The 27,782-nt window shown below is 44.5% G+C and overlaps 2 protein-coding genes across 2 annotated transcripts; both read left to right on the forward strand.

Annotated features, from left to right (window-relative positions):
* Positions 1 to 285: 285 nt before the first annotated feature.
* On the forward strand, positions 286 to 4,244 carry haus8 (HAUS augmin like complex subunit 8). Its single transcript, XM_086212539.1, has 10 exons — positions 286 to 412; positions 853 to 920; positions 1,094 to 1,155; positions 1,302 to 1,428; positions 1,609 to 1,722; positions 1,817 to 1,926; positions 2,398 to 2,556; positions 3,403 to 3,544; positions 3,682 to 3,823; positions 3,936 to 4,244. The coding sequence occupies exons 1-10, from the start codon at positions 357 to 359 to the stop codon at positions 4,060 to 4,062; spliced, it is 1,107 nt and encodes a 368-aa protein (XP_086068665.1). The 5' UTR covers positions 286 to 356; the 3' UTR covers positions 4,063 to 4,244.
* A 941-nt stretch (positions 4,245 to 5,185) lies between these two features.
* On the forward strand, positions 5,186 to 27,782 carry LOC147255447 (uncharacterized). Its single transcript, XM_086213174.1, has 9 exons — positions 5,186 to 5,556; positions 9,037 to 9,098; positions 10,396 to 10,617; positions 16,223 to 16,279; positions 17,592 to 17,693; positions 23,383 to 23,469; positions 24,568 to 24,640; positions 25,183 to 25,278; positions 25,442 to 27,782. The coding sequence occupies exons 1-9, from the start codon at positions 5,424 to 5,426 to the stop codon at positions 25,612 to 25,614; spliced, it is 1,005 nt and encodes a 334-aa protein (XP_086069300.1). The 5' UTR covers positions 5,186 to 5,423; the 3' UTR covers positions 25,615 to 27,782.

Raw genomic sequence — 27,782 nt, forward strand, 5'->3', positions numbered from 1 at the left:
GAAAGATTTACATTTTGACAAAAGCTTATCGTGGAAGATTGGCTCTACTAAAGTCAGAGTACTGCCCACGCCCCACCCCAGAGAAGAGAAATCCGGCCCTGCACGGGTCAGCCTGCTTTACAAGAAGAAGAAGATGACGTTTTTAGTGTCACATTGACGTACGGAATTTTAACAATTAAACATTTCTCATGAAACATCTCCAAGAAGCAATCAGTCTGTCTGTCCCTTATCTGAGAGCACTGACGCTGGGCCACACTCCCGTCCAAAAGGTGGCGGTAGTGCGCCGTAGGGCTATATTAGAAGCGCCATTGAGGCCACCGAAGAAGAAGAGGGAACGCGGGTGGCTTCAAAACATTATGGCGTCGAGGAGGAGAACCGTGGCTGGTCATTTGAATAATGGCGAGGCCAAAGGGTAACATTAGTTCTCTTATCTAAATTTTCTGAAGAGCTCTTGTTTTATTCTTCGTGGTTTTGTGGCCGGCTTAGTGACAGGTCGATCTGGTGTAGTTGGAATGGTTCTTTACCACAGTCGCCCCCGCAGAATTGGTTTAGTTAACTCCTTAACAGTATAAACAACTTTATTAATCACTGACACGTCACTGTCGCTGTCCTGATAGACTGAATCTAACGGATTTTATGTCTAGAAAGTTGTTATTAGTAGAGAAGGCGTTGCAAACATAATGCTAAGTTAGCTAACTATGAAGTAGCATCTCCACTCATGTCACTCTTTCGGGTTTAGCTCGTTTTCTCATGAAATCATGAAATCATGACATTGAGCTTGAGAACTGCCGCTCCGGTGTTGACAAAACTACAAAAGATCTTCTTTTCTTTCTTTTTTTTGTAAATTTCCAGCACGAAAACTGGTAATAAAGATGTCAACAGTGGGACAGGGAAGAAACCCGCTAACGCTCCAGCTAAATGTAAGTTTCTAATGTTGTTGTTGCTTTTTCCTCTTCTTCTTAACAACCTGAAGCGACAGGTGACCGTGCTGTCCATCCCTGTACTTGTTAGAGAATACATGCTCTGATTTATCTAGCTATCAATTCATCCAAAACTAATATCATTATTTTACATTTTTGAAACCAATCTTCAGCCAGCGGGAGTATTGTCAGGTCTCGGTACCTGCAGTCTGCTGAGAAATCCTCTCTGTCAAAGGTAACGCAACATTCTACACGTTTCCAGCCTTCATGTGACGTGTGAATGTTCACCTGTGGTGATATGACTACCACAGGTGCGTACGCTTGGTTATGATGGGAACTATTCAAATGTTACCTTCATATCTTCCTTTCATGGTATTACAGAGTAACTCGTCAACAAATGAATCCGTCTCTGGGTCACTGAGACCCTCCTCGCCCAGACCCAGCGGTGTCAAACCCAGAGTGGGGACCCCACCAAGGCGCTCACTGGCCCCACAGGCTCTCAGAATGTGTAAGTTCCTCTGCTGCGATCGGAGCCAGTATGTCTTTACGAGACTGAACTGTGATCCCATTGTTCCCAGTTTAATTCACGTTTGCTGCCATGTTTGTCCTCTGTCCCTCTCCTCTCTCACTTCCGGCCACTCGATGTCTCTGAATAGAAAAAAAATTGTTTATGTTCTTTTACTTGCAGCAATGATGTCAAATGAAATGGAGACTCTGTCTATGATCGGGAGAAGTGTGCTGCAGTCCACTTTCTCAGACGAACACTGCTCTCGTCCGGACTTTGATTTATCTGTCATCAAAGGTAAACTCTCTCACCTACCTGAAGTGTTGGGATTTCATCAGAAGTGTTGTTATCCTATAACAGTTTCTTCTTCTTCTTCTTCTTCTTCTTCAAGATAAAACGGTGTTAGAAAATCCAGAAGGCCCAGAAGCTGAGAGCAACCCAGGATTGGACAAGAGCGAGATCGAGATGCAGACATTCCTCCTGGCGTACCTGGCGGCGAAGGTCAGCTGCACCTGCTGACTTTGATGACTGTGGCTGCGCAGTATTGGTTTTTTTTTCCTGATGTACTGTTTTGACTGATTTTGACAGATGTTTACTTTCGTTGATATAACTGGTTAAAAAAAAAAAGTTTATATTGACATTTACATTTTTTTTTTAAAGACTGGAAAATAACAAAATAGATTGTAAATTTTTAAATGGGATTTTTTTTTCTCAATATTTAGTAAAGCCAATAACTCATAATAATTTGTTTACTCATCACTGATGATGATTGAAGAGGAAGAGATCTGAGTAAATCTGAGCTAATAGAAATATTGGCCATTGGATCAACGCTAATACAATAAATAGCACGAGTCATCGCTGCCGTTTCTGATGAGTCAGCACATTGTCGTGCTCCCCCACCGACCGCGTGTGGCCGCGACTGTTCCACCGTCAGGAGTGATCTGGTTCTATCTCTGCCGTGTTTGACTGAAGATGGAGAACAACACTGCCAAGCTGAAGAAGGAGGCGGAGGCCAGGTTACTGGAAGCCATGGAGAGGGAGGAGGTGCTGTGGAAGGAGGTCCAGGAGAAGAAGCGCCAGTACCTCCTCATGGAGAAGAAGCGGCAAATGAACGAGTTGCTGGATTTGCAGGTCAGGTTTTATTTATTTATTTATGTTTGGTCGTCGTTGCTGCTGACCTTTCAAGTTTGTGCGCGTAATTTTTAAACCACAGCAGTTATTTTACCACGTGACATCATCACGGCGAACAAACCAAACTGATATCAGTCGCTCCAGCTGCAGTGACCATGGATATTAAAACCGAACACGACACCAAAACCTCTTTTTTTTTTAAATATCAGCATATTGGACATCCACAAAAAAAAATCACATTTTGTGTTTGACTGCAGGAAAAAATTATGTTATAGCAGTTATTTTGACAGATCCGGTGATGTGCAGGGAATCTGAATTTTCTAAATCACGATTCTCATTTTTATGAAGGGAGCCATTAACATGATTATGGTATGACTCTGCCAAAGGAGGAGGTTCATTCTATCAGGACGGCGGCGGGAGGCGGGACGTCTCTGCAGCGCCACAACACGTCATTTAAATCAGTGTTTTTACCCACTTAGCCTGAAACAACCACTGCAAGCTCCTGCCATATTAAAATTACATTCGGTCGCACTGTAATTAATTTAGAATTATTTTGCAACCCTGCTGTCAAGTACCAGTCCGGGTGTTGCAGGACAAAATCCAGGATCGGTCAGACTGTGGCGGCTCGGTTGATGTCACCTCCTCGCCTCCTTGGCGAATGTTGAACCCAGCAAAGAAATGTCGTCTACGTAGAAATCGCACTTTTCACACTCTGACGCTGAGTGATGATGAAGTCTCCTCAAAACACTGTTTTGGAATCATTTTGAGGTTGTAAATCCATGTGTTGTGTGTTTGTGTGTATCAGAACTTGCTTGTCATCCTCCCGCTGTCACGGTGTTCCTCCAGATTTCTGTTCTTGCTCCCGTCGCTGAAACCGCAGAGGAGTTCACCAAGAATTACAAGTCCTTCGCCGCGGCGGTCGACTCAACCCGACACGAGCTGCCTGTGCAGAACTTCTACATTGACGGGGACAGACGGGAGTTTCTAGGTTGTTGACCGGTTCTCAAAGTAACATCCCTCATTTGTAGCCTAACAGCGGATTAGCGTCATCGGCGTGTACACGTTTTGATGCTGTGAAACAGAAACGTCGCTGTCAGCGTAGGAACTTGTGTTCGTCTGTTTCAGAGAAAGCAGAAGCTTGTCTGAGGGAGAGCGAGGGGCTGCTGCAGGACTGCACCGAGGGAGGCCATGAGGACAACTGTGCTGCTCTCCAGTGTCTGAAGGACATTAAGAAGACCTCCAGGGACGCCAGTCAGCAGCTCTCAGGGTGGGCGCATGTTGGCGTTGATGATGTTGACCTCTGCTCACTGTAAAGTCGGCGCCGGCGTTCATTAGCGCTCGAATATGCGAGTTGACCGGCGGTGTTTTTCACCTCTCAGGGTGTGTTCGGAGCTGCTGGAGCTGACGCCGCTGCTGTGCCGGCAGACCATCCAAGTCCAGCAGGCTGCAGAGGAGGGTCAGCTTGGCGCCGCACGCACCCGGGAGCTCTTCGTCCTCAAACCCTGAGGAGGACCACACCGCATGGGTTGCACCACACATGCACTTTTGGGACACCCCCCCCCCCCAACCCCCACCCGAATTGTTCATTTCTGTGTTTGTCTTTGTTTCCGTCTCATTTGTGTGTGTTTTTGTTTTTCTCGCTTTGCTGTTTTTTAGTGGAAACTTTATAATAAACTTCAGAAAATGGATATATTTTGAAATGTATTTAATCCACTGTGGATAACCAGGCTATTATTGAGGATCTATTTAATCAGTGATGGGTGGGGTGAATGTTGACACCCCCCCCACTCACCGGTCAAGAAAAGTGAGGGCTTTTCATGAATTACAAAAGTAAAAAAAAAACAAAAAAAAGAAACTCTGACTGTACAGGAAGTAGAGGAATAAAAAGTACCTGACAAGTACTTTTTAACAACCTGATACAAGGATTTGGAAAAAAGTAAATTGCATTTTTATGAATGAGACCCAAGAATGACAAGTGTGAGTGAATCAAATCATTTAGGCAACACCAATACAACCTGAAGTATTTGCTGTAGTAACACGACAACACTTGTTGCGTTGTATACCACATAATTGTGTATTATTGTGCAAACAAAAACAGAAATCCAGAGACACCACTATTCAAAATACAACTACAAAATGTTGTATTTTACTCACTGTAACAATTCACTGCTTTACGATAGAAACGTTCTAAAGTGAATTCAAGCAAAACCACAGAGCATACCTACAGTATACTTTAGTCATACGTTTTAAAGTAATCTAGGAATACTACAAATATAGATAGATGGTACTACTACATGAAGTTTTCAACATGACTGCAGCAATAAAAGTAGTATTCCAAAGACAAAGTACACTAGACACCGTAATAATAGCACTACATTACTATTTAAATACTCTGAACTGCTTTCAAGCATACTACTGAAAGTACTCAATACTGTACCGTAGAAATACGTTTTAAAGTAATACTACACCTAGTTTATAGGACTACTAGAGCTAATTAAAGACAGGAATATTGTAATAACAACTGATAAAACGAAGAAAACTTAAACGTGTACTACAATACTTCTCTCGTGCGTGTTTTCTCTGTGTGTGTGTGTGTGTGTGTGTGTGTGAGTGTAACGGTCGCAGCAAACAGGAGCGCGAGGGCGCCTCGCGTGGAGGCGGCGGCGGCGGCGGCGAAAGGGTTAACCGGAGGAGGCGCAGCCGCGTCTGGGTGGAGTAACATTTGGACATTTGGAGTAACAAATTAGCCAGGAGGAGCGGCGGTATGATGGCTGAGTGGAAGAAATACCGCTAAAGAGGTTTAAAAAAACAAAACAGCCGACAACAACCTCCTTTAGCGCGGAAACGGCGGCGAACGGACGGCTAACATGAGTGACGTGAGCGAGGAGTCGCTGCTGGATTATTTCTACTCCACCGGAGCCAGCTCAGGCAAAGTCAAAAACGCAGACATTCTGAAGACATTTAAGCCTTTTATTGGCCACAGTGACCCACAGCTGCGTGGTAAGTAGCACTGCTCGTTAGCTGGACGACTTTATTAGCATGAAAGGAGTGAAAACCGGCCTTTGTACTCAGAAACACTTCTCATATATTTGGGTGAACTTGCTTTAACACGACATGTCCATTGTTTTGCCCCTTCATTGTTTTAAAGCAGACATCTGGTTCGCATTAAAAAGCCCCTCCAAAGATCCAGAGTTCCAGCAGGAGCGGTGTCACTTCCTCCCCTGTAGCGGAGGTCCTGAACCAATCCATCACCCAAATATGCAGCTTGCAGTCACATGGATGCCCTCAGATCGAGCAGTAAAAGAGGGAGAATCACCATGTGTCTGCCCCTCACCAGGCTGGAGATTAACTCTGCAAATATAGTCCAATTTGAGGGGGAGTGTGTGTGTGTGTGTGTGTGTGTGTGTGTGTGTGTTCTCCACCCACCGAGACACACTCCTGCCCTGACTCACAGCAACTCAGCTCTGCCTGTGCTTGTGTGGGTTGGAGCTCAGTTGCTGGACTCCCTTGTGTTCTTGTGCTCACATCATAGTGGAACTGCAACAAACTGTGGGACGAAAATAACCAGTGACAGTTGCAGTAATTCATCTATAATTCCGAGTAACTTTAATGGCAGCGTGGCAAAAGTCCAGCGTCAAATGTGTACAAGATCCTCGTCCACTTGAGACATAGAAACAGACAGAAATATCAGTTCCTGACGTGACTTATGTTGGGAGCGCGTACCTCCACCAAGGAAAACTTTTGTCTCCTGGCTCTTTTCCATCCAAAGCTGAAGGCCGTGATGAGCCCCCCTGCACACAAATGAGGGGAAACCTGACAACACCGGGATCTTAATTGATGCTATAACCTAGGGTGCAGGTACGTGTTGTCACATCCCCCTTGGAAACCTGCAGGGACCACAGCAGATGTGGCTGGTCCACCTCGTAACAGCTCCTCCTCTGGTCTGAGCTCGCTTCTGCAACACATTTATTTCAGTAAATTAAAACGCTGAATGATCATTAACGCAAACCAAAAAAGAAAAAAAACAAACAAACCCTATTTGCTCCATTTCAACCACCATTGTTAAAGGTACATAAAGAAACTGCACACAGAACGATCCATCTGGTGTTTTGGAGCTGTACTTGCAGTGCGACCCAGCCAGACCGCTGCCCAAGTATAAACTTTGGTGCAAATAGCACTTCCGGAGTGCACTAGATGGCGCTAGAGAGCACAGCACACAGTTTAATCTTGATATCATCCAATGACCGGTGTTACATCAGGCTTACTTCCTGTCATCGGGCCACTATGTGTGTATGTGTGATGACTGTGACTTGTCGATGTCTTCAGGTGGGGACTTCTTCCTCGACCCCGACCCCGCTAACAGAAACACAGACGCCACAGACAACACCAGCTCCTTGGAGGAGGTGACAAAGACAGACCCGAACACCTCACAGACAGAGCGAGTAGAGGCTGTTCTACGAACCAGACCACGGAAGGCTGTATCAACGGAACCCAACATTTTAGTTGCAACACAACCGGATATTTACCATTAAAATCTTACAGCCCACACCAGAGTACCAGCAGTTTTCACGGGCCGACAGCAGGTCTGTGTCAGGGCCTTTACCTTTGGCACACTCTGAAATACAAACATATCTCAACCTCTCCAGCAGCGATTATCCAGAGTGACCTTGTACTGGGCTTGTCAGCGTGTTCTGTCCAGATGCTAAGTCAGCACTGCAGTTGTTGACAGAAGTGAAGCAAGCTGCCTTGATTCTCCGCCATCTGACATGGCAGTCCAATTAGAAAAGTGCTTCCCACATGTTTAAAGTCCAGCCTAGCATGTGGTTGCAGCTTTTCATGTTGTAATTGTGATGATAGTGTTTTAATCATAATTAAGTCCACATGCATGACTGAATTTAGAGCTCTGATGGGGGGGGGGGGGGTGTTCATTAGATCCCAGAACTGGGGCATGGTGGGAAATGCACCGGTGCAGCGGGGATTCATGCCTGCGTGTTCGTGCAGACTTCTAGTTAACAGATAATTTGCGATGTTACAATGTTACTTGCTGCAGCACGCGAGGAATTATTTTGTTAAGATAGATGTAAGTGGCCGCTTCCTTTGGATTTCCTGTTGTTGTGAGTGTGAGCTGTGTCTCACTACAAATGTTCTCTCCGCCCTCATCAGGAAAAGGAAACACTTCAATTGTCCAGGGCTGCATGCCTCTGTTCACCTAGCCATGAAAGGAATACCTCTGCACCTTTTGTGCTGGTGGAGAGTCAGCTGTTCATCCCACAGTAGTGTGCTGGTGGGGTATCTGCTCACTGGTGTAAACAAGCTCACTCAGCTTTATCTGATGAACTCCATCAGCTTGGCTGCTGCGGTTCCCTGGCTCCCTCATGAGAGGTTTACAATGGGTCGAAGGTGAGCCGGTGTTCAGCCTGTGGGGATGCTCCAGGATCAGTTATGAGTTGTGTCTGGAACTCCTTTTTCACCGGCTGAAAAACCTCGCTAATATTTGGCGTCTGTCTGCAGACGGAAAGGGTTTGATCAGCATTCCGGGTCAAATGTGGTAGAAACGTGTGTTTATCTGCTCCCCTAGTTGGGACAAACACAAAACCCTGGTGAGCCATCAAAAGACAACAAGCAATCAGGGCTCCGCTGTCAACAATATATAGCATGGATAGAAGCTGGTGGCCTCCCCCTGGAACTTCGTCTCGTTCAAGCAGCCTTCTGAAGCTGGATATATAGTTGTGTATTCACAGTGGTGTGTGTAGCTTCATATTATGATGTGTAACTCCCTGGAAATGTAACCACATATTGCGTTGTTGTGTAACTCATAACATCACACTTCCTGCTACGCTCTCCCACACACCATCTCCTCCTTCGGTCTGTATTCATTTCACTAAATGTGACTGTTGGTTACTGACTCAGACTCCAAAGATATTTGCTCCAATGAAGCTGCCACCGGTGGACGTACGCGCCGTGCCATAGAAGCACTGCTGCCAAATAGTGATTCGTGTAGCCTCCCATCACGCCTGCAGCAGCCGATTATGATCAGCAAATGCTGATCAGAGGAGATAAATACTTACTCTGTGTGTGTGTGTGTGTGTGTGTGTGTGTGTGTGTGTGTGTGTGTGTGTGTGTGTGTGTGTCGGCTGCAGGGTTAACTGACCAGGAAATCAACACTGATGAAACCTTTACCCTCTGAGGACAAAGCCAGATGTTAGCAGGTTTTCGAGTCAGTGTAAAAGGGGCTTCTTGATAGATACACAGAAACCAGCATGCAGGTCACATCCCACTGGTCAGTACATCACGTTCCAGACATGTCCTCCTAGTACTTCATCTTTTAGCCCTGCCACCTACATTAAAAAGCAGGGTTTAGTTTGTGCAATTTTATTTTGATATAGTGGGTTGTGGAAGCTCTAAACCTGTGAGTGAATATGAGAAACGAGTTGCTATGTTTGGTTTTCGGTTTTTCATGCCAAGTATTTGTCCTTGCAGCTAAATACAGAGAGGAATTCAAGCTCATCATTGACCGAATTGCTGTGGTGAAGTCAGAGAATGTGAGTAAACTCCAGAAACATTTCAGCCCTCTTTGGAAAAAGCTCTGTAATCGCTTCATGTTACCAAATCAAGGTATAACTATGTCATCACTGTGATGACACGCTTTTGCTGAACTTCAACTATTTTCCAGGTTGTATTTTTTGTTTTGAACTTCTTGTACCCGTCAGTTTGCCCAGGGGACTGCAGCTGCAGCTCTCATTTCCCACAAACCGTTTTTCACAACTATTTTCATAGATAATTTCAATACCAGTCAGCCCAGATTCAGTTGAGTTTTTATTAGACTGGATTTATTTTGGGGTTTTATTGTATCACTCTTTCCTTTCATGGAAAAATGTAACATTTTGGCAAACACCTGTATTTATGAGGTATTTGTGATACTTGAATCAGATTTGGAGCAACTCAGCTGTGAAGTGTAAAGCTGGAACCAGGACTCTAAAGGACCTCTAAAGCTACTTATTAGCACATTAAATGTCTGTTTAATTACACTTTTAAAAGTTGTGCTTTATGTAGCGATTAACGCATTATAAGAAGCTTGCTTCCACATGTTGATGTAGTTTCTGAATCCTGAAGCTAGGAGGGGTCGCACACATCTCGATGTACATGTCATGCACCCCCTGCATGATAGTGCAGGCACACTAAAGACTCACTCCTGCCGCGTTAGCTACTTCCACTATAAACTGTTTAATCTTGCAACTCTTCCAGACCTTGTGAGAATGAAATGTGTCAGCAAATAACAAGAGGTAAAGGAACAACTCACCCTCATTAAGATGGAGGGTTTTTATTCCACAAAACACTTCTGAGTTTCACAGGAAAGATGTTGCACTAATCTCCCACATAACTGGAGTGAATGCAGACCAATTCTGAAACCAAACATTCACAACAAAACGATAAAATGCATCGGAGCTGCTCGTCTGAAGTAAACTGTGTCCTGAGGCCTCGAAATGCCAAGTTGTGTTTAAAAATGGTCTCTGACACCAAGTTGTATTGTATTTCTTGCCCTCACGGGTTTTCTGATTAGACTACATTATTACAGCTTCATTGTTCATAGAGTGGAAAATTGTCTTTGGCTTCACTACTCTCATCATGGAGTACAAGGCAGAAACAATGAAAATATGTACAATTCCATTAGGAGATAAGAACGAGCTGCCATCGAAGCACAGATGTACTGACCTGCCACAGAACACACAATGCGACCCATTAACATCATTTAAAGGGCTGATTTGTCTACATGTCAACTTCAGATTACAGCTAGAATGTGGAGACATGATTGACTGCATGTTTGACTGTCCATCGCAGGGTGAGAGGTTCCTTTTTCTGAAGAAGAAATACAGGCAGTTGTTGCAAGAGCGAGACACTAAACCTCACAGCACCGATGTGGATGGACAGCGACCTTCGAGTCCGACGAGAACAACAGCCACTGCGCAGTGGGAGGTGACGGACACCACAACTTGTCCTGCTCAGCAGAAGGAACGTTCAGATGAGCTGATGTCATGTGGAGAGCCAGAAAGTGCTGCAGAGGTAAATATAAAGCTAGCGGAGCAGGACTGAGCCAAAAAAACAGGAAATATGGGAACACTGTTGAATATCCAGCTCTACGGCAGAAAACGCTTTACACAATAGCAGTTAGCACAATACTAGTAGTGGTTGCTAGGAAGTAGCTGGTGCTGTTAAACATCATCACACTGAACACACAAGAGGCATGCTAGTTGTGGTGTTGTGAGGTAATTCATCTTCAGTCTAGGAACAACAGTTGAATTTCCACCTAAGAATCAGAACCGTTGTGTTCATTGTGAAGATTAAAACAAAAATCTCACAAAACTTTGTCTGGCACAGAGCTAATTTTTTGAGCAATAACACAAAATTGGCTTTTGGTTGAGGGAAATAAACACACACACACACACACACACACACACACACACACACATCCCTTAGAGAGTGCTGGACCCAAAACTCTGTGTGTGTGTGTGTGTGTGTGTGTGTGTGTGTGTGTGTGTGTGTGTGTGTGTAAAAGCACCCGTCTAAGGATTTATTATGCAGAAGGGACATCTCAAACCAACGAGCTCTTCCTCAGGCTTTTAAAGTGTAGTTGTGAGTCACCGTATTTAATCTGCAATCAGATACACTTGAGCAAGCAACAGCAGCATCTAACATGGTACCCAAATACAGTATTCACTCATCAAATAACTCTCATGGGGGGGGTCCTGCCTCAGGTGGACGAGTTTCAGTATCTCGAGATCTTGTTCACGGGTGAGGGTAAGATGGAGCGGGAGATTGGGGTGGTGTCTGCAGTGATGCGGGTGCTAAACCTGTCTGTTGTGGTGAAGAGGGAGCTTAGCCAAAAGGCGTAGCTCTCAATTTACAGGTCACTCTACGTTCCAACTCTCACCTATGGTCATGATCTCTGGGTAATGACCAAAAGAACAAGATCGCGAATACAAGCGGAGCCACCTTGCAGGGTTTCCTCTGCAGGGTGGCTGGGCTCTCCCTCAGAGACAGGGTGAGAAGCTCAGTCAGTCGGGAGGGACTCAGAGTAGAGCCGCCTCTCCTCCATGTGGACAGGAGTCAGTTTAGGTGGTTTGGACATCTGTTGAGGACGCCTCCTGGACGCTTCCATCGGGAGGTTTTCTTGGCATGTCCGACCAGGGGGGAGGCCTCGGGGCCGACCCAGGACACACAGGAGGGATTATATCTCTCGGCTGGCCTGGGAACGCCTCGGGATCCCGCCAGAAGTGCTGGTGGAAGTGGCTGGGGGGAGGACAGCCTGGGCTTCCTGGCTGAGGCGGCTGCCCCCGCGACCTGGACCCACCAGATAAGTGGACAACGAAGACGAAGACGAACTTTGATAAATAACAGTGCGCCTGTACATAGCTACACAGCTAGAGTATATACACAGTGACATCAGGTGCTAGGACACTACATCGGTCTGTGAATGAGGCCTCTATTTGTACACAAGCCTGTCTTTGTTTGTGTCGTCTGTCTTGTTCCTCTCAGTGTGGTTCAGTGATGCTCTGCTGTGCTGCTGTTTACTCAGAGGAACTCTGCTGCACAGAATGACACACTCTCACTGGGGGAAGTTAGTTGCTACGGAGAGAAAGTGAAGGTCAAAAGGCTTTATGTCTTTGTGTAAATCTAATGCATTGAAGTACTTAACTGTTGTGAAAAACACAATGTGTGCTGGTTAAATGCACAATAATCCTCTGGAAGAACCTTTACATATTGTCCATGCAATGAACTTGAGCACTTAATCATAGATTTGAAAGATTAATGTGTTTTATGCTAGCGGTTGAATATCCTCATGATGAGAATGATTTTTTTCCCAAACAGGCTGTAAAGCAAACATTATCTGTCCACACCCAGATGGTGACGGGATGAAGAGAGCAAACAAAGTGCTAATGCTGGCTTGTAACCCTCTTGGCAGCGTGTTTGGCCTGTAAACTCCGACATCACACGTTTGGATTAGAGAAAGTTTATGTCACATTACGTGTGTGTAGGACCAGCAGACACGTAGCACACTCTGGAGCAATAAACAGAATCGAGGAACACGCGGAACAAAGCAGCGGGGAGAATGAGGGAGGCAAAGGTGACAGTTTGGCTGAGCGAGAAGCAAAATGTAGCACAGCCACTCTTTTCACACCCATGTTATCATAATTCTGCTGACTGGTGAGTAAAAGCAGGTGTGTTTGTGGTACTTTTGTGTGTTATGTCCCATCTAGGGGCATTTGAAACACGAGGATGCCCCGGGCCTTCTCAGGCAGCCCCACTGACAGATTTATGAATGTATGACAGAAATTATTTAAAATATTAGATAAACCTGTTGAGCTTGACTTGAAGGAACATGCCCACTTTTTAAGAGAAATATGCTTATTGTCCATCATCCCAGAGTCAGACAAGAAGGACCCACAGAGACTGGCTGACTGCTACTTAGTTTAGCACAATGAACAGTAGTGGGTGGGCAAGTTAGCGTACATCTGTCAAATGTCATCCAGTTTACTTTCCAACAAAACTGTCTGCATTAAAATAATTAGGTTTGCATGTGTGACGCAGCCCCTCAAAACTTTAGCCAACAACTAGAAGAGCAACTCCTTCTACTCATCATGGCTGACTTTGTAAGAGAGGATGAGGAGGATTACTACTGTTGGATTACTACAAGATCCTGGACCTGATCTAGTTGAACCAGAATACACAGAGAGGGACCAACAGGTTTTTGAAATTTAGCGGGAGAGACGGGGGTACGCTAACCTGCCCATCCACTGGCATTCATTGTGTTGAGCCAACTGGCAGGTCTTAGCTCCCTAATGCACAACTAGACTTGAAGTGAGTAACCTGCAACATAGAGATGACATGAATAAAGAGTACGGGTCAAAACACTTTACTGCCACTGCTAAAGAAGTAGCTGAATTAGCGAACCTGTTGCTGTTACAACAAAAATTGCAGGGAGGGTTTTGTGTGACCTCAGCTCACCGTCACCTATCATAGACACCACTCTCACCTGGATCTGCTCCCTGTTTAGCACTGATCGATGGAGCGGTGCTCAGTAGCACTGGCTTACTAACCTTAATGTACCTTTAGTAATAAGACATTATTAGGCTGCTGAAACTTCAGAGACCACCGAGACACATGCTCACTATCCTAAAGCGCTAAAAGGTCTCAAATACAAAAATGTTTGTCTTCACTGTGGGAGTGTGAAAAATGTAAGTGGATTAAAAAGCAGCAAATGTTTCAGTCTTTGATTATCATTTGTGCTGATGGTGTTGCTGTTTTCTTGACGGTCTTTTACTAGGAAAGGAAATGATTTCAAGTGTCACATACGTCTAAAGTTACGCACTTCGGTGTTTCTCCCTTTAACGTCAATCGTTGTCTGTGTGTTGTTGGTGACGCAGCGGCCGTTCATCAGCCAAAGTCAAAAAAACAATTCCATTATCAAGGTGCTGATTCAGAGAACTGGCACACTGATTCCCTGGACCATTTCATTATGAATGAAATATTTTACTACATTTCAGTGCATTTGTCCTGCGGAAGGACAGAACTGGAGGGTGCAGTGCTCACTCTCCTGTTGTTCCTCCATCACCCACCAGGTGGTGCTAAATAAATTACCTGGATTTGTAACCTGCAGTATGTTGAGTTTAGTAGGAGGAGGACCAGCGGGGGGGCAGAGGGGGAGAATCTGCATTTGGATTAAGCTCTCTGTTATTATGTTAAGCAGCAACATGTTGGAACTCATTAGAAAGATAATAATCATTTGTGCCCATTAAAGAGATTGAGATTCATGGCTGAGAAAGGTATACAGCTTCCCTTGATGGGCGGCCGCCACAATAGACAGATGAAATATGTTGGAGTGTGTTAATATGGAGCTGCAATCACATTAGGTGTTTTCTGAAGGTATTAGTCACACCCGTGAACTTTCCATGCTGCACAGCTGCTTATCCTTCATCACAACAACTGAGGACAAAACACTTCTAGTATGCATCCAAAGAGTGATCGGTGGGGGGGGGGGGGGGGGGGTTCAGCTTCTTTAAATTTATTTCGCCCTTCTGGGTTTCTGAGTCAGTCATTTGTGCAGAAATTCATGGGCTTTTCAAAATGTTTTGGAAAGAGGGAAAATGTAGTTTAAGATTCACATTGTTTATATGTGTTTTTCAGCGCGTAAATATCATATAAACTCACTTTTATACAGATAATATCAGTGAATATCGGCTATCAGCCAGATCAGTTTTATAAATATTGGCATATTATATCGGCAAATGATCAAATATCGTGCATCCCAAATTCCCAGAGGTTTAGTGTGTTAGTTGTTTTCTACTCATAGCCTGGAGGAGATGGAGATCTGATGGAAAACAGTTGTACTCAGAGAAGCTCAGCCGTGGTCCGTTTGATGTAGGTAGTTTTCATTTTCCCAGTGGAGAGGAAGTACAAATGGCCGGTGGAGGAGAGATCTCAGTGGTTTATTCTTTTATTTTATTTATGGAAACTTGTTACCTCTGAAAACCGAACTAAATCAAAGTGACAGCAGCTGAGGATGATGGCAGGAGGGCTGGTAGTAACCCCTCTCTGGGTTTGAATGGTGGTCCCCAGGGTACAGACCATGCACAGTTACCACAGCGTCAAAGAGCCAGACCCGTTGGTATGACAACCGGAGTGGAAACTCAACTGCACTTCTCAAGTCCCAGGGTGCTTCACCCACCCCTGCTGTCCCTCCAACACGGGTCCACCTGAGCCAGCGAGACACTATTTTACCAGTCTACCCACAGCGCGCTATGCTGTCTCACAGGCCCGCTACATTTTAAAATCATAGCTTTAGGGCCTTCATCCACAAACTTTTTTTCTTTTTTTATGAGATAGTTACAGCGAAGAAATGACGGGAGAGGGGAGGGAGACAAGGGATGACATGCAGAATAGGACCCGGGGCCGGAATCCAATAAAACACATGTTCATCTCAGTTGTTTTTTCTGAAATGGACATGAAAAGTGTTCTAAGATGTCTGTGTGTGAACAGATTTTTACTGTCACAGAGTCAAAGAAGAAGGGAAAACACTCCCTCTAACTTAAAACAGCCAAACTCTTTCATATTCAAGTGTCTCTGTCCTAATAGTGACATTTTTTTTTCCACAAAACTTCTATCATTTTTTTTGCGTAGGCTTGTTGTTGATGGTATAATAAACAGTTAAAGTTAATTAAGCTTTTGACAAAAATGATTTAAAAGGCCAACGACACAAATTCCCAGAATTAAATACCAGAAAACAAAGCAGAAGAAGAAAGGGAAAATCAAATTAACTGATCGGTGGCTGCCATATTTTCATGAAGCTGCAGCAAGTATTTGGGTTCGTCTCTTGGTGCTTTCACATCAACCTGATGGCAGAAACACGTGGTGTCCCTGCAGGCCTGTTGTTTTTGATAGATTGTTAATTGGATTGTTATTCATGACCCCTCACCTGTGAAAGTGTCACCTCTGTCTCATCACCTCTCGATCTGTCTGACACCCTTTGGTCACATCTCAGCAGCAGAAAAACTTCCAGCAGCGTGACTTTGTCTGTGTGTGTGTGTGTGTGTGTGTGTGTGTGTGTGTGTGTGTGTGTGCGCGCGCGCGCGCTACCTCAGACTGTCATTCTTCCTTTTTTCTGTCCCAGTCGGAGTCGGAGCAGGACGAGGAGTCTACTGGCAGCATGGGCTCTGCTGCTGTTGCTGTGAGTTCTTTTCCTTACCCCTGTTTTTTTTCTTATTTTTCTCGTAACATAAAACATGATCGCTTCTCAATGACAAAGGTCAATGAAAGTAATTAATGCACACCCTCTCCTCCCCTGGGTTCGTCTTCCCTTTAATCCTCTGAAGCCCAAAATGCACCAAGAGGTTGGAAACGCGCATCCTGAAATGACAGCATTTGTCACAGCTGGACACTTGAAAAACCCAAAGCATTCATGTTCAACTTTCCAACAGTTCTTGAATGAAGGACGAAAACTTTGCTCTAGAGGTTTCATTTCAAATCAAGCCAAAAGTAAAGGTTGAACCTGAGCAGTAAAGGTTTGAGATCTTCACGGTTTGAGATCTGTGCCACTGTGTACTCTGTTCCATAATGATAATTATCAGTTACTGTGACCCTTCATGGAATTGATAGCAGATGTTCTTTTTGGCTGGGCAAATGCTCAGCTACAACTGGAAGTTTTCTAATGGATGGAAATAGAAAGAAGATGTGGTTCTGTCCTTTTCACAACTGGGAAGTCAGGATTGACTCAGCTGAGACAAAACCAACAGTCATGACAGACGTTCAGAGAATCTCTCTTGAAATGCAGGCTGCAAGTTTTGTTGCTATGAGGTTCTAAAGATGAATGAAAGGTTGTATTTTTGTCAGTACAGGCACCAACTATAGGCATGTGTTTTTTTCCAAGCCTTCTAGATGTTTTTGAAGTTATTTTTTAAGTCCCCCCACTTGTGGCCATGCTTGAGCTTTTGATTGTGCAACTATTTGAGTAATTTTAGCCACACCACAGCGCAGATGCACATACATCTCACACACACTATAAATATTCGTATGTTTCGTTCACATTTTCACATTCAGCTTCACAAATCTGATCTTCTACCTAACTGAAAGTCTCCAAAGTATCTCACAATGTACTCATTTTCCAGTCTCATTTTCATTTGAGTCTCATGTAATAAGCATTTGTGTCAATTAGGGGTCTTTCTACCCAAAGCTGGATGACTTCCTACTGCCAGTGTAAACACAACAGACGCAAAACACTCCCAGAAACTGTTTGGAGTTGAGAGTTAAAGAGAGAGTTCAAGAGAGAGAGAGTAAGAGAAGTAAAAGTAGAAGTGTTCACGGGCGTCTCCGTCCGTTGGCCCTGAGTCAGTTAGTCGTTCGTAGCAAATGGATGAGAGGGTTGAAACTTCAGCACTATCAAAAGAGCCCACAACAGGATGTGGACAGCAGGGTGTGTGTGTGTGTGTGTGTGTGTGTGTGTGTGTGTGTGTGACATCTAACCTCTCCCCTCTCTGATCTAGCTGGACCCTCTGGAGAAGGAGTGGATCTACTTTGCTGCTGGCGCTCGAGTTCCTGACCTCTCTCAGCTGCTCACTCAGGATCCATCACTGGCCAACAAGAAGGTAGCGCCTTGCAAATGTCCGTCTCCTTTTCTATAATTTGCCATCAGCTCTGTTGGTCGTCGTTCCCCTGGAATGTGGCAACATCACTTAAAAACAGTCGAATGATGCAAGAAACTCAAGCAGCCAGATGTTCAGCCAACCAACACCCAACTTAACCGACCTGCTGTACTGAGCACCACCACTGAACTGGTGACTGGATCTGTCATACACAAGGCAGCTCTTGAAAGGTCACAACCAGTAAGAGTTGAGAGTTCATTTGTGTTGGTCTCAGTAGCCGCTCAGGTTGTCCACCAGCACCATGGGTCACGGTCCAAAACCGTCACTGAAACAAGCCGAACTAGGTTTTGATGCAAGCCCGCTCACAAAGCTAAGAAGCTCAAGCATCTTTGTGAACACAGCCAGTATGGTCTGAGCTTCTAATAACAGCGTGTACACAGCCTTACCTCATAATAAGGTTTAGATATTCAACCTGCCAGCCTGTTTTTAACCTTCCTGATTGTTTCAGACTCGTGTTTCTCGTACCTGTCGGACTATTTTGTGGCGGTGTGCTGGTGTTCTCACTGACAAGGCTGAATTTATCTTTAAAGTAGCTTGAACAACAGACAAGAAAACTGGAGAGCACTTGCAGGCGGTTGGAATTTCTTTATGGTTTTGCTAATATCTCCTCTTGTGTTTTGTGTCTCTTTGTGGTGGCTCAAACCAGGACTTCACATCAGTGAGTACTTAACACACCTAACATTCTGCTCTACCTAAGTCACATGTCGTCACGTACCAAGACGGAATGTTGTTAATTAGTTTTTTCTGACTTGAAGTCTCTTTATTTTCTAATTTTCACACCCAACTGTGATCACGGCCATGGCTCTCAGGGGGTAAGTACGTTTCATCAGTCATTCATTCTGTTCTCGAGTTTTGTGTCATAAAGTTTAACGCCAGCGTTGTGAGCATCAGTTGCCCTCAGCAGCTGATGTAGCGTTCTCATCGTCCAGCCTCCCGCCCATCAGTTAAACAGTAAAATGTCAGAGCTCACAAAATCCATCAAAAAAAAGCAAAACAAAAGCTTATAGGATATAAACTAATCACAGCTCCTCTAACGAGGTTTATTGAGAGTTTTACATGAATATTTAGAAATGTCTCTCTTGCCTCGAGGCTCTGTCTGTCCAGGGTTCAGCACGGAAAATAAAATGTGGCTTTACCTTCAGACTGATGATCATGTTTAGCTTTTTTCAACACTCCTTTGTAGGAGGGGATGGTGTATCAGACCAAAAGATATGATGTGAATTAATAATACACATGCCAGATATTAAGAATCCAATATGGCAAGGTAGCAGTACATGTGGCGGTTATAGAGAGGCGAAAAACGTATTATCTCCAAATACACATTTCTTAAATGAGGCGTTCAGTGAGCTAATACATTAAAGCATGTATATATAGATGAGATATGTGCGCAATGGTGTAAAAGCCAGTTATCCAACGTGCTGGCCACAGAATGTCAGCGAAAGTTAGGAACAGCAACCAAAATTAGACACAGGCCGGATTTGGTGGAACAGTTGTTGAGCTTTGGTGAGCTGCGGTGGAATCGTGGCAGATAAAAGACAAAAACATAGTAACTACGGTAGTAAACATGGTGATAGCGTTGGTTACCGGGCAAAGAGATAATTTCCCCAAAAATGTTTCAGTGTATTCCATCACTTACAACTTAAAAACCCTAAAAAAATAAGTTCCCTCTGTGTCTTGTTGTGTCAGCTGTGATTGTTCAGAGCACGACACTGAATTCGAGATGCCTCACCCTCAGACTTGCGATTCGCTTGTGTAACTTTCACAAGCTCATTCTGTCGAGATTTTCTCCCTAATACTTTTCGGAGAACCCTGTGTTAAAACATCCAGATCATGCATTTCAAAGGTCCACTATCAAAAGGATTATGAAAGATAGCTTTTTAGCTCCTGTGCCCCCCCTGACAACCCAAATCCTTTTATTTGTCTCCCTGTGCGCTTAAGAGATTTGAGCTCATGTTTGTTGTCCCTCCCCTGTGTCACAGTTCTCACACTGTCCTGTGGCCGTGGCGGACCACCTTCTAAGAATGGCCCTAAGCCCCAGCCATCCCCACCCGGACAAGATAGCACAGCCGCCATTGAAGTGTAGGGAGATGGAGGGGGGAGATTAAGGAGAGTCTTAATTCCCCACAAAGACTTCACCTACTTAAAGATAATCTCAAAGTAATAGAGCAGGCTGGGATTAATTGTAGAACAATGCTGGTTGTGTCCCTGGGAAGGTGCTAAGTCCCCCTCAGGTCTCTTTGATGTTCAGCCTTCCCCTGTTCCGCTGAGGGAGATGCTGTTCCACAGATAGCAAACAGAAACACCTTTACCAGGAGTCAGAAAGGTCATGAGGCTCGTGAGAACCAGATTAGACCAGGAGTTATAGTATCTGAGCTGCATTTTTCATGTTCTGACTTTGCTAAACACGTAGAAGGCATGTAAAGTGCTTTGACTGCCGGCCTCTAAATCACATGTTTGACCAGGACTGAAGGGATTACTCCTCATCCTGGGAGGACTTAAGTGTTTCCTGTTCTGACCAAATATTTGTTAGGATCAGATGGCTTTATAGATATGCTTTACAAACACAGGTTTAAAGGTGAACTTGTTTGAAAGTGAAGTAGTAAATCAAGCTCTCTGTTTCTCCTGCTGCTCTCATGCTAACCTGGTCCTCCCTCCCTGCTGTGACCGTCCTCCTCCGCCACACAGTTTGTAAGTACATTATTAGCTCGTCAGTCCCCTCTGTCTTCCTCCCCATCCAGGAAAGTGCCAAACACACTGGCCATTGTGTCTTCTGTTGATGTGAGGTCTATTTAGTCACCACTTCCCTCACTGGGGAGCGCGTGGCTTGATACATAGCTGTCCCTGAGTGATCGCTCAGGTGGGGGGGGGCCACCCACCCACCCCAGCGGGCAGGAACAGAAACGAGAGACGCTGGAAAGGAAGGCACTGCATCCTGTTTAGCCTCGTCCATCACTTCTGCCCACCGGGAGACCTGCCGAGCCCCCGTCAAACAACCCCTTGGCCAATCTGTCTTCAGATGTGACAGGAGACAGACAATAGCGATGGAGACACTCGAGTCAGACAGCATCCATCACAATCTGTCTCCCAGATGCTGGACGCATCGGAGAACCTGCGATCACTCCTCAGTCCCCTTGGTGGTAGAGACAGTTTTTCTGCTGTTAGATAGACTTGTTGCACCATGATTATCAGAGCTTGATGTCAGGACTTGAACTCTTTTCCTGCCATTGACAAGTTTTTCTGTCAATCTGGGTTTTGGGTCTTGTGGTAGAGGGCGCTATTTCACACCTTGTGACAGAATACTGCACGGTGAGGTCCAAAAGTAAGCAAACGAGAGGCCCAGGAAACCAGAAACCACAGATGTATGAATGTTGTAGTTCTCCAGGAGGCCTGTGGAGCTGCACGTTGTTCTAAAACACAAGAAAAACATCAACACATTATTTTGAATGAAAATATGAAAGTAAAATGATCAAATCTATATATTAAAAATCACTTCTGACTAAAACTTCTATACAAACCCCTGCAGTCCTCCCTCCCTCCACCTTTTACTCTACCCAGCACTTTACCAGAATCCTGGAGGCATTGATTTCTTCCTGGGTAATAGAACTATGCTCAATGAGCTGCAGTTATCAAGCGCTCGCTAGCCTCTTAGTGAGCCAGTGTGATATCTTCAGCAGCTAATGCAAACCCAGAGGAGGGAAGAGTCACAGGTTGTTAACCCTTATTACCTACGACCTGCTGCCAGGTTGTCCAGTGAGCCGAGGTCATGTCAGCTTGACACACATTAAAGTAGGCTTAAGTCAACTGGGAAAATCTACATTTGCTCACATGAAGGTCACATTCATATTTATACTGGGACATCTTAGCTTGATTCAACAAGCATACCAAAGCTGATGAAATCCAAACTCCATTCAGGAAACAAGCATTTTAAGAGTTACTCCCTCGCAGTTTTATGGTGAGCACAGCATGGATTCATAATTTGAACAACTAATTTGTATTCCATGATTAATTCTGCATTATTTTTGATGGGTTTATTGCTATGACGTCAGATCAAATCAAAGTTGGAAGCAGCCATCATTCAGGTGCAGTTCCTCGTCTCCACTGCTGTTCACATCTGGCTCATCACTTTAACAGATCCAGACGTGGCGGTGTTTAGTTTTCCAAAGAGATTTCAACCGTTAAAGAGCAGCCATATTATTTTGGTCATGGTTGAGGACAAAAAGAACGCGATGTGTCTTGGATACATATTGGACCTCATACTCTTAAAATGGTCCTCGTATCGATCAGCGGGCTGCTGCTGCTGTAGCTCCAAGCGTCGTCTGTGACGAGCGGCGGACAGCTATGGCGTGCTGCCGTCGCACAGTAACGCTATCTTCAACTGGTTTCCTTTTTCCAACTGGTCACCTGAAGTGTTACAGCTTTCTGTTGAAAACATCCACGAGTTTTCAGGAGCTAAAAAAAAAAAAAAAAAGTAGTTTCCATTTGGTCCCGCCTTTCTGCCCCTCTAGCAGCAGTCAACAGAGGTTAAGACATGAAAATGTTTAAAAGTTTAGGTTATTTTCATCTGTCCAGAGTTCATAAGTCACTGTGAAATGGTTCCCGTTTGATTTACCGTGTCGAGGGTCAGGACGTGGTCATTTAGCTGACATCTGCCTGGCTCTCACCTGTTGATAGCCCATAATTATGCAGCTTAAAGTGTGTAGAAAAACACAGATGACAGTGGGACAGGTGGATGTGGTTTGACTGGTGCTCTCAGCTCCGTACATGTGTCTATTATTTTCACACTAACACAAACAGCGAGTATCTTTGCAGGGTGACATGCAGGTGTATCTTTAAGGGCCGTGTGTGTTTCCCCTTCTTGACGTGTGCTGACAGTAGTGTGGTGATGTCTGGGTGGGTCTCCCCTCTACGGGTCACACTAACATCATCAATCTTCTCTCTGGTGACAGGCAGTCGGACCCCCCAACTGTGGGCACAGTGCTGTGTTGTTTTGTAATTAGGCTCTGTTAGATGGCAGGAAACCATCTCTTCACCACTCCTTCTCACCATTCCTCCGTGCGCCCGCTCTCCTCTGAGCACAGCTGGTTGTCCAATAAGAAGCTGTCCAGCGCGGCGTGGACGACTTCTAATGGTGCTGCTCAACCGGCCACGGCTGACAATGGTTACGGACCGTGGGGCAGGATTTTTGGCTCAGATACTTGTGTGACCTCCACTTCTAACTTGAGCGTAGTTGACCTCCAAAATCCTCCAGATAGAAACACAATAAGTCTTGTGTTCCAGCTTGTTCCTCATTGGGTTGTTGAGTGTATGAAATTTGTTGTGGAACGAATCTGTGCAAACGTGCATGATAATGTTGTCTTTTCTTCTGTTTTCACACAAATGATTAGAGTTGTTTTGTAAATGCAGAACAAATGAAGCTAATGAGAAATGCACCAATATGTTGTATCCTGATGCAGCATGAAATTGAAACTTATCTGTTTATTAGTTTTTGCTCCATTCATGAGACTGCAATAAGTCAAAATTGTAATTATCTTGTACGGTTTTCATCCTTTCATTAAAGGTGTAAAAGGCTGTATTTGTCCTGCTGTATCGCTGCTGGTGTTCCACGAGTAACTCGTCTGTTCTTCCTACACAGACGGCGCTGCACTGGGCTGCCAAACATGGCAACGAGGACATGGCCTCTCTGGTAGCTAACGCTGGCGCTGATGTCAACACCAAATCTGTGAGTGCATCAGTCTTGTTCAGTTTTCAATATTTAAAGGGGAGCTGCAGCTGTTTAGCACTGCGCATTAATGTAGTCATGAGATTTATGTCTCAAAAGAGCAACTTGAAAAAGTCAGTACTGACGCGGCGGAGGCAGAGACGTCCTCCAGGGAGAGCTGAAGTCCTGACGCCATGGCCAGACTTGCTTCTCTCCCTCTTATTACCTGAAACAACAGGTTTCAAACAGACAGGATTTCTACTCAATTCGAGCAGTTTGAGCAACATACAAATAAATATAAACTGTAGCCACTGTAATTACAAACCATCTCAGTCAGGGTAAAAAAGGGCAACTGAGATAATGTAATGTGATGTAATGATTACACTGACCTGTACGCTTGTTACCAGGTGTCTGTGCAGTAGTACTCCTCATGGTGAACTGTAGTATTACCTTTGATTTACTGATACATGGCAGGTTGCTTTTCTGTAACATCCCTGTTTTATCCTCTCTGCTCTGTCCTGCAGCATGTGAGTATCCAGGCTTCTCTTTGACACGGTACCAGCAGGACAGCAACATGGCTGCTGGTCGCTCCTGTTGTGCCCCTCAGTGGTGATGTCATGTTCCTAAATGATCTGTGTGAAGATCCAGCTGTGTAAATGTACCACAGAAGCACGTGTTGTGGGGCCGCTAATAAATCATGTCATGTCATGTTAATTGTGCCTCAGAACACTGCGTCTATGTGCCAGCATGCTCAACTTTAAAACTATGCAATTTTCAGCGAATTACCAGGCAATTATGTTTTTATCATTATCTGGTGTTTCCATAACCTTTTCTAATTTGTATATTCTTTCCGTGCTGTTTTCATTGGCTGCCTGTGGGCCTGGGAACTCAAGGGGGTAGGTACTAAAACCTTCCAGAACTTCACTCACACACCGCAGCTATTACCTAAAACTCTGCACCAAATAAAAATATCAAAGGTGTCATTCAAAGATCTGAAAGCAGCTCAGCCCCGCACGTATCAGCGTGTGTTTGCAGGCCTGGACGCTCCATCCCTGATGTACCTGAGAAAGCTCCTGAATGCAGTTTTTACATTTCTTACTGCATGTTTTTATTCTTCAGGGATACACACCTTTACACATCGCAGCGCTACACGGTCACCGGCACATCCTGGACCTGCTCGTGGGGACATACGGTAAACACTTCTTTCATTGAAACTGCTGCTACAGAATGCTTGTACTGATAGAGTCCACAGCCACAGTGCTGCACAGCTTGGAAGACCCATGAAGGTCTGTGATTAAATCGATGAAAATCAACAAATTCTTGTTCCTCGTTTTTCTGAAGTTCACCAAGAATTTTTAAATTATCGATGATACTACATTCCATCAAACGATGCACCGATATATCAGGTGTGTAAACAGTTACACAAAAGGAGAATTAAGTCCCACTAAAAGACAAGTAAACACACATACTGGCAACAACATAAAAACCCACTGGGACCGAAGTCGGCTATCAGCCAAATCATTACTTTAAGTACAGGCATAAATATCGGCTCAGAATTATCAATCGGTGCTTGATAATCATGTAGCAAGAGAGCGGCGTCCCTCCTCCTGCACTGCAGTGGTTTTTGTTTACAGTCGGATCAGGAGTTGTTTCTTCGGTTTGCAGCTCCAGGGTTTTACCTGCTGCTCCCATGATCAATGTCAGCTTTCAGGGATTTACTCTTTCTCTTATCAGGCGCTAAAGAAAACTTGAGGGACTACAGTGGCCATCTTGCCTGCCAGTATCTGAACATGAACGACGGAGAGGGTCCTGAGGAGGAGTGTGAGCTGCGTGAGTGCCTGTCAAAAAACAAGCAAAAAGGAGCTCTCTATTTGCTCTGAAAATAAACAAAAAACGCCCAGAACATCATTTTGTTACCAAGAATATAAAAACCATGAAACTGAAATCCCAAAACTCCTACTTGTTGTCTTTACCTGATTTCTTATGAATCCAGAGTTTCAAGTGACTCAGGCCAGAGAGCGGAACAGGAACAGGAAGCTGGTGTCGTTGTTCCAGTCTAAGAAGAGATGGGGCTCAGCGGAGGAGCTGGCGGCCATCGAGGAGGAGAAGACGCCGTCGCATCAGCTCGTCCTTCCTGCGTTCAGACCCAGGAAATTCTCTCGCTGAGTCACAAAGGCAGACGGCACCGAGGACTCTGATGCTGTAAGCTCTGTAACCAACACGATCCCTCATGTTTACTGAAGTACTGAACACATTATCTATACATATATTCAGACCATAAAAGTATTGATTGCAGCTTTCATGTTGCTAAATGTTACACGTGTTTTACTATTTCTAATGAGCTCAGGCTGCGTGGAAGTTTTAACGTTTGAGGTCGTGAGCATGTCAGACACGTTAACAACTGGACTGTAAACGTGTCCAGATGTTCTTGACTCACTTTCACTCTTCAAAGGAAACAGTTGTGGTTTAGTTATTGTGCACCTTTCCAATCAAACGACCAAAGTCAACAATGGATTATTCCGTTGCTACTTTTCCGACGCCCACGTTCATCGGTTCCTTTTCACGCTGCGTTGTCACGACAGTTCCACTGGTCGACGGGTTTTTGAGCTCACGGAAGAAAGTTAGGGACGAGACCGGGGGTGAATGAGTGAATGATGAAACGTCGTCCACACATTCCACACCACCTCACACACGGTTTGGACCCGTGTCATCTTCTTCTTCTTTGTCCTCTTTTCTCACATTCTGCAATCGGCACATTTGGATCATTTGTTTCTCTTTCGAACAAAATGTCGTTTTTTGATTTCTTTTCTTTTATAATTTCTTTGGTTATTTTCATGACAATTCATAGTTTGGAGTCCAGACCAACTTCTGTGGGTCCCCAGTGGTCCTTGTCATGTGTGTCCTTCAGTCACTGTGTGTGAGGACCATGACACCACCTGGAGACTTGAGATGGTCAGTTGTGTTGTGGAGACTTGGGATGAAATGATCAAGTTGTTCTGCTTCTGATCTGAGTCTAATCCCATCAAGATACTTGCCCAAAGTAACACAGCGGCCCGGGTCCCCTCCCAGGGGCAGGACTGCTATCAGTCCACTGTGCATGTGTCACAGTAGAAGAACCACAGCAGTCCAGCAGCTTCTGGGTGTCCAAACCCAAAGATTCTTCAGCTTCTGTCACAAACGAAAAACAAGCAGCAAATCCTGATGTTCAAGAGTCTGGGCCCTGCAAATGTTTGGCAGTTACCCGATGAACTAATTACTAAAATAGTTGGAGGTTATTTACAATTGATGAATCAGTAATTACGTTAAGCTTTATGGGACAGCTGATGTTAGATAAATGATCAGATTCTGATCAGTTTAAAATGTCTGGGCCGCTCCAGAATCCGATCTTTAGGACTGGTTCAGGTCGTCCAAGCGTGAGCAACTACGATGGTTGAAAGTCCTGTCGTGTGAACTTGGCTTCAAAGGTTTCATTTATAAAGGCTTCTTTAGAAGATGGTTTCATAAAAAAAACCACCTAAATAATGACCCCTAGTCCATGGGATCATATATCTGTATTATTCCTCAGTTTTAGGGCATTTTCAAGGACTTCATGTGTTTGTGAGTGACCTGCAGAGAGGAGTTGTGAGACGGAGCACGTCTTTGCTGGGTTTATGTTTCTTATCATTTTTAAGATATTATTCAGAGGATTTTGTTTTTGCTGGTTTCCATTTTCCCTAACAACACACACTGTTGCTCTTAAAAACATTCCAAATGTTCATTATCTTCTGAACTAATTAGCTTAAGTGCCATGTTACAGTGGGACTGGACAGAAAGGTTTCCTGGTGCGTTCGAGTGGAAGAGGGAAAAGCCAACTTTTGTATGCCCTCATCAATGAGTGTGTGTGTGTGTGTGTGTGTGTGTGCTGTTTTTTTTTTTTTTAGCTTTTGACAACATTGTGATTGCTGCTTTCAAACCGCTGCGCTGTCGTTTTCCAATAATTGACAATGCCACGAATGCACCGGCGCAACTTTCAGCTACATGACTGAAACAATAATGTAACTTGAACGGACAACCATATAAATGCAAAAGTGGTTCGATTCTTGCTGCGTCTGTGTTTGGAAGTTGATGTTGGCGCTTCGTGAAATAGACCAGAGAAAGTAGCTTGATGCAAGTTCAGAGATGTTAGAACACCAGGAGGGTCGAGTCGTTTCGGTTCATCAAACAAACAACGTTCCTCGCCTGTTGTTTTCGTTTGTTGTGGATCATTGCGACTATTTGTATATAATCTTGTTGCCTCCAATCCATTTTTTGCACATTATTTATGTAATTCTGGTATTAAACTGTTATTTGACATC

Source organism: Aulostomus chinensis, chromosome 9 (genome assembly GCF_037954235.1).
Source record: "Aulostomus chinensis isolate RoL2024-O1b breed Wild chromosome 9, RoL_Achi_v1.0, whole genome shotgun sequence".
NCBI lineage: Eukaryota > Metazoa > Chordata > Actinopteri > Syngnathiformes > Aulostomidae > Aulostomus > Aulostomus chinensis.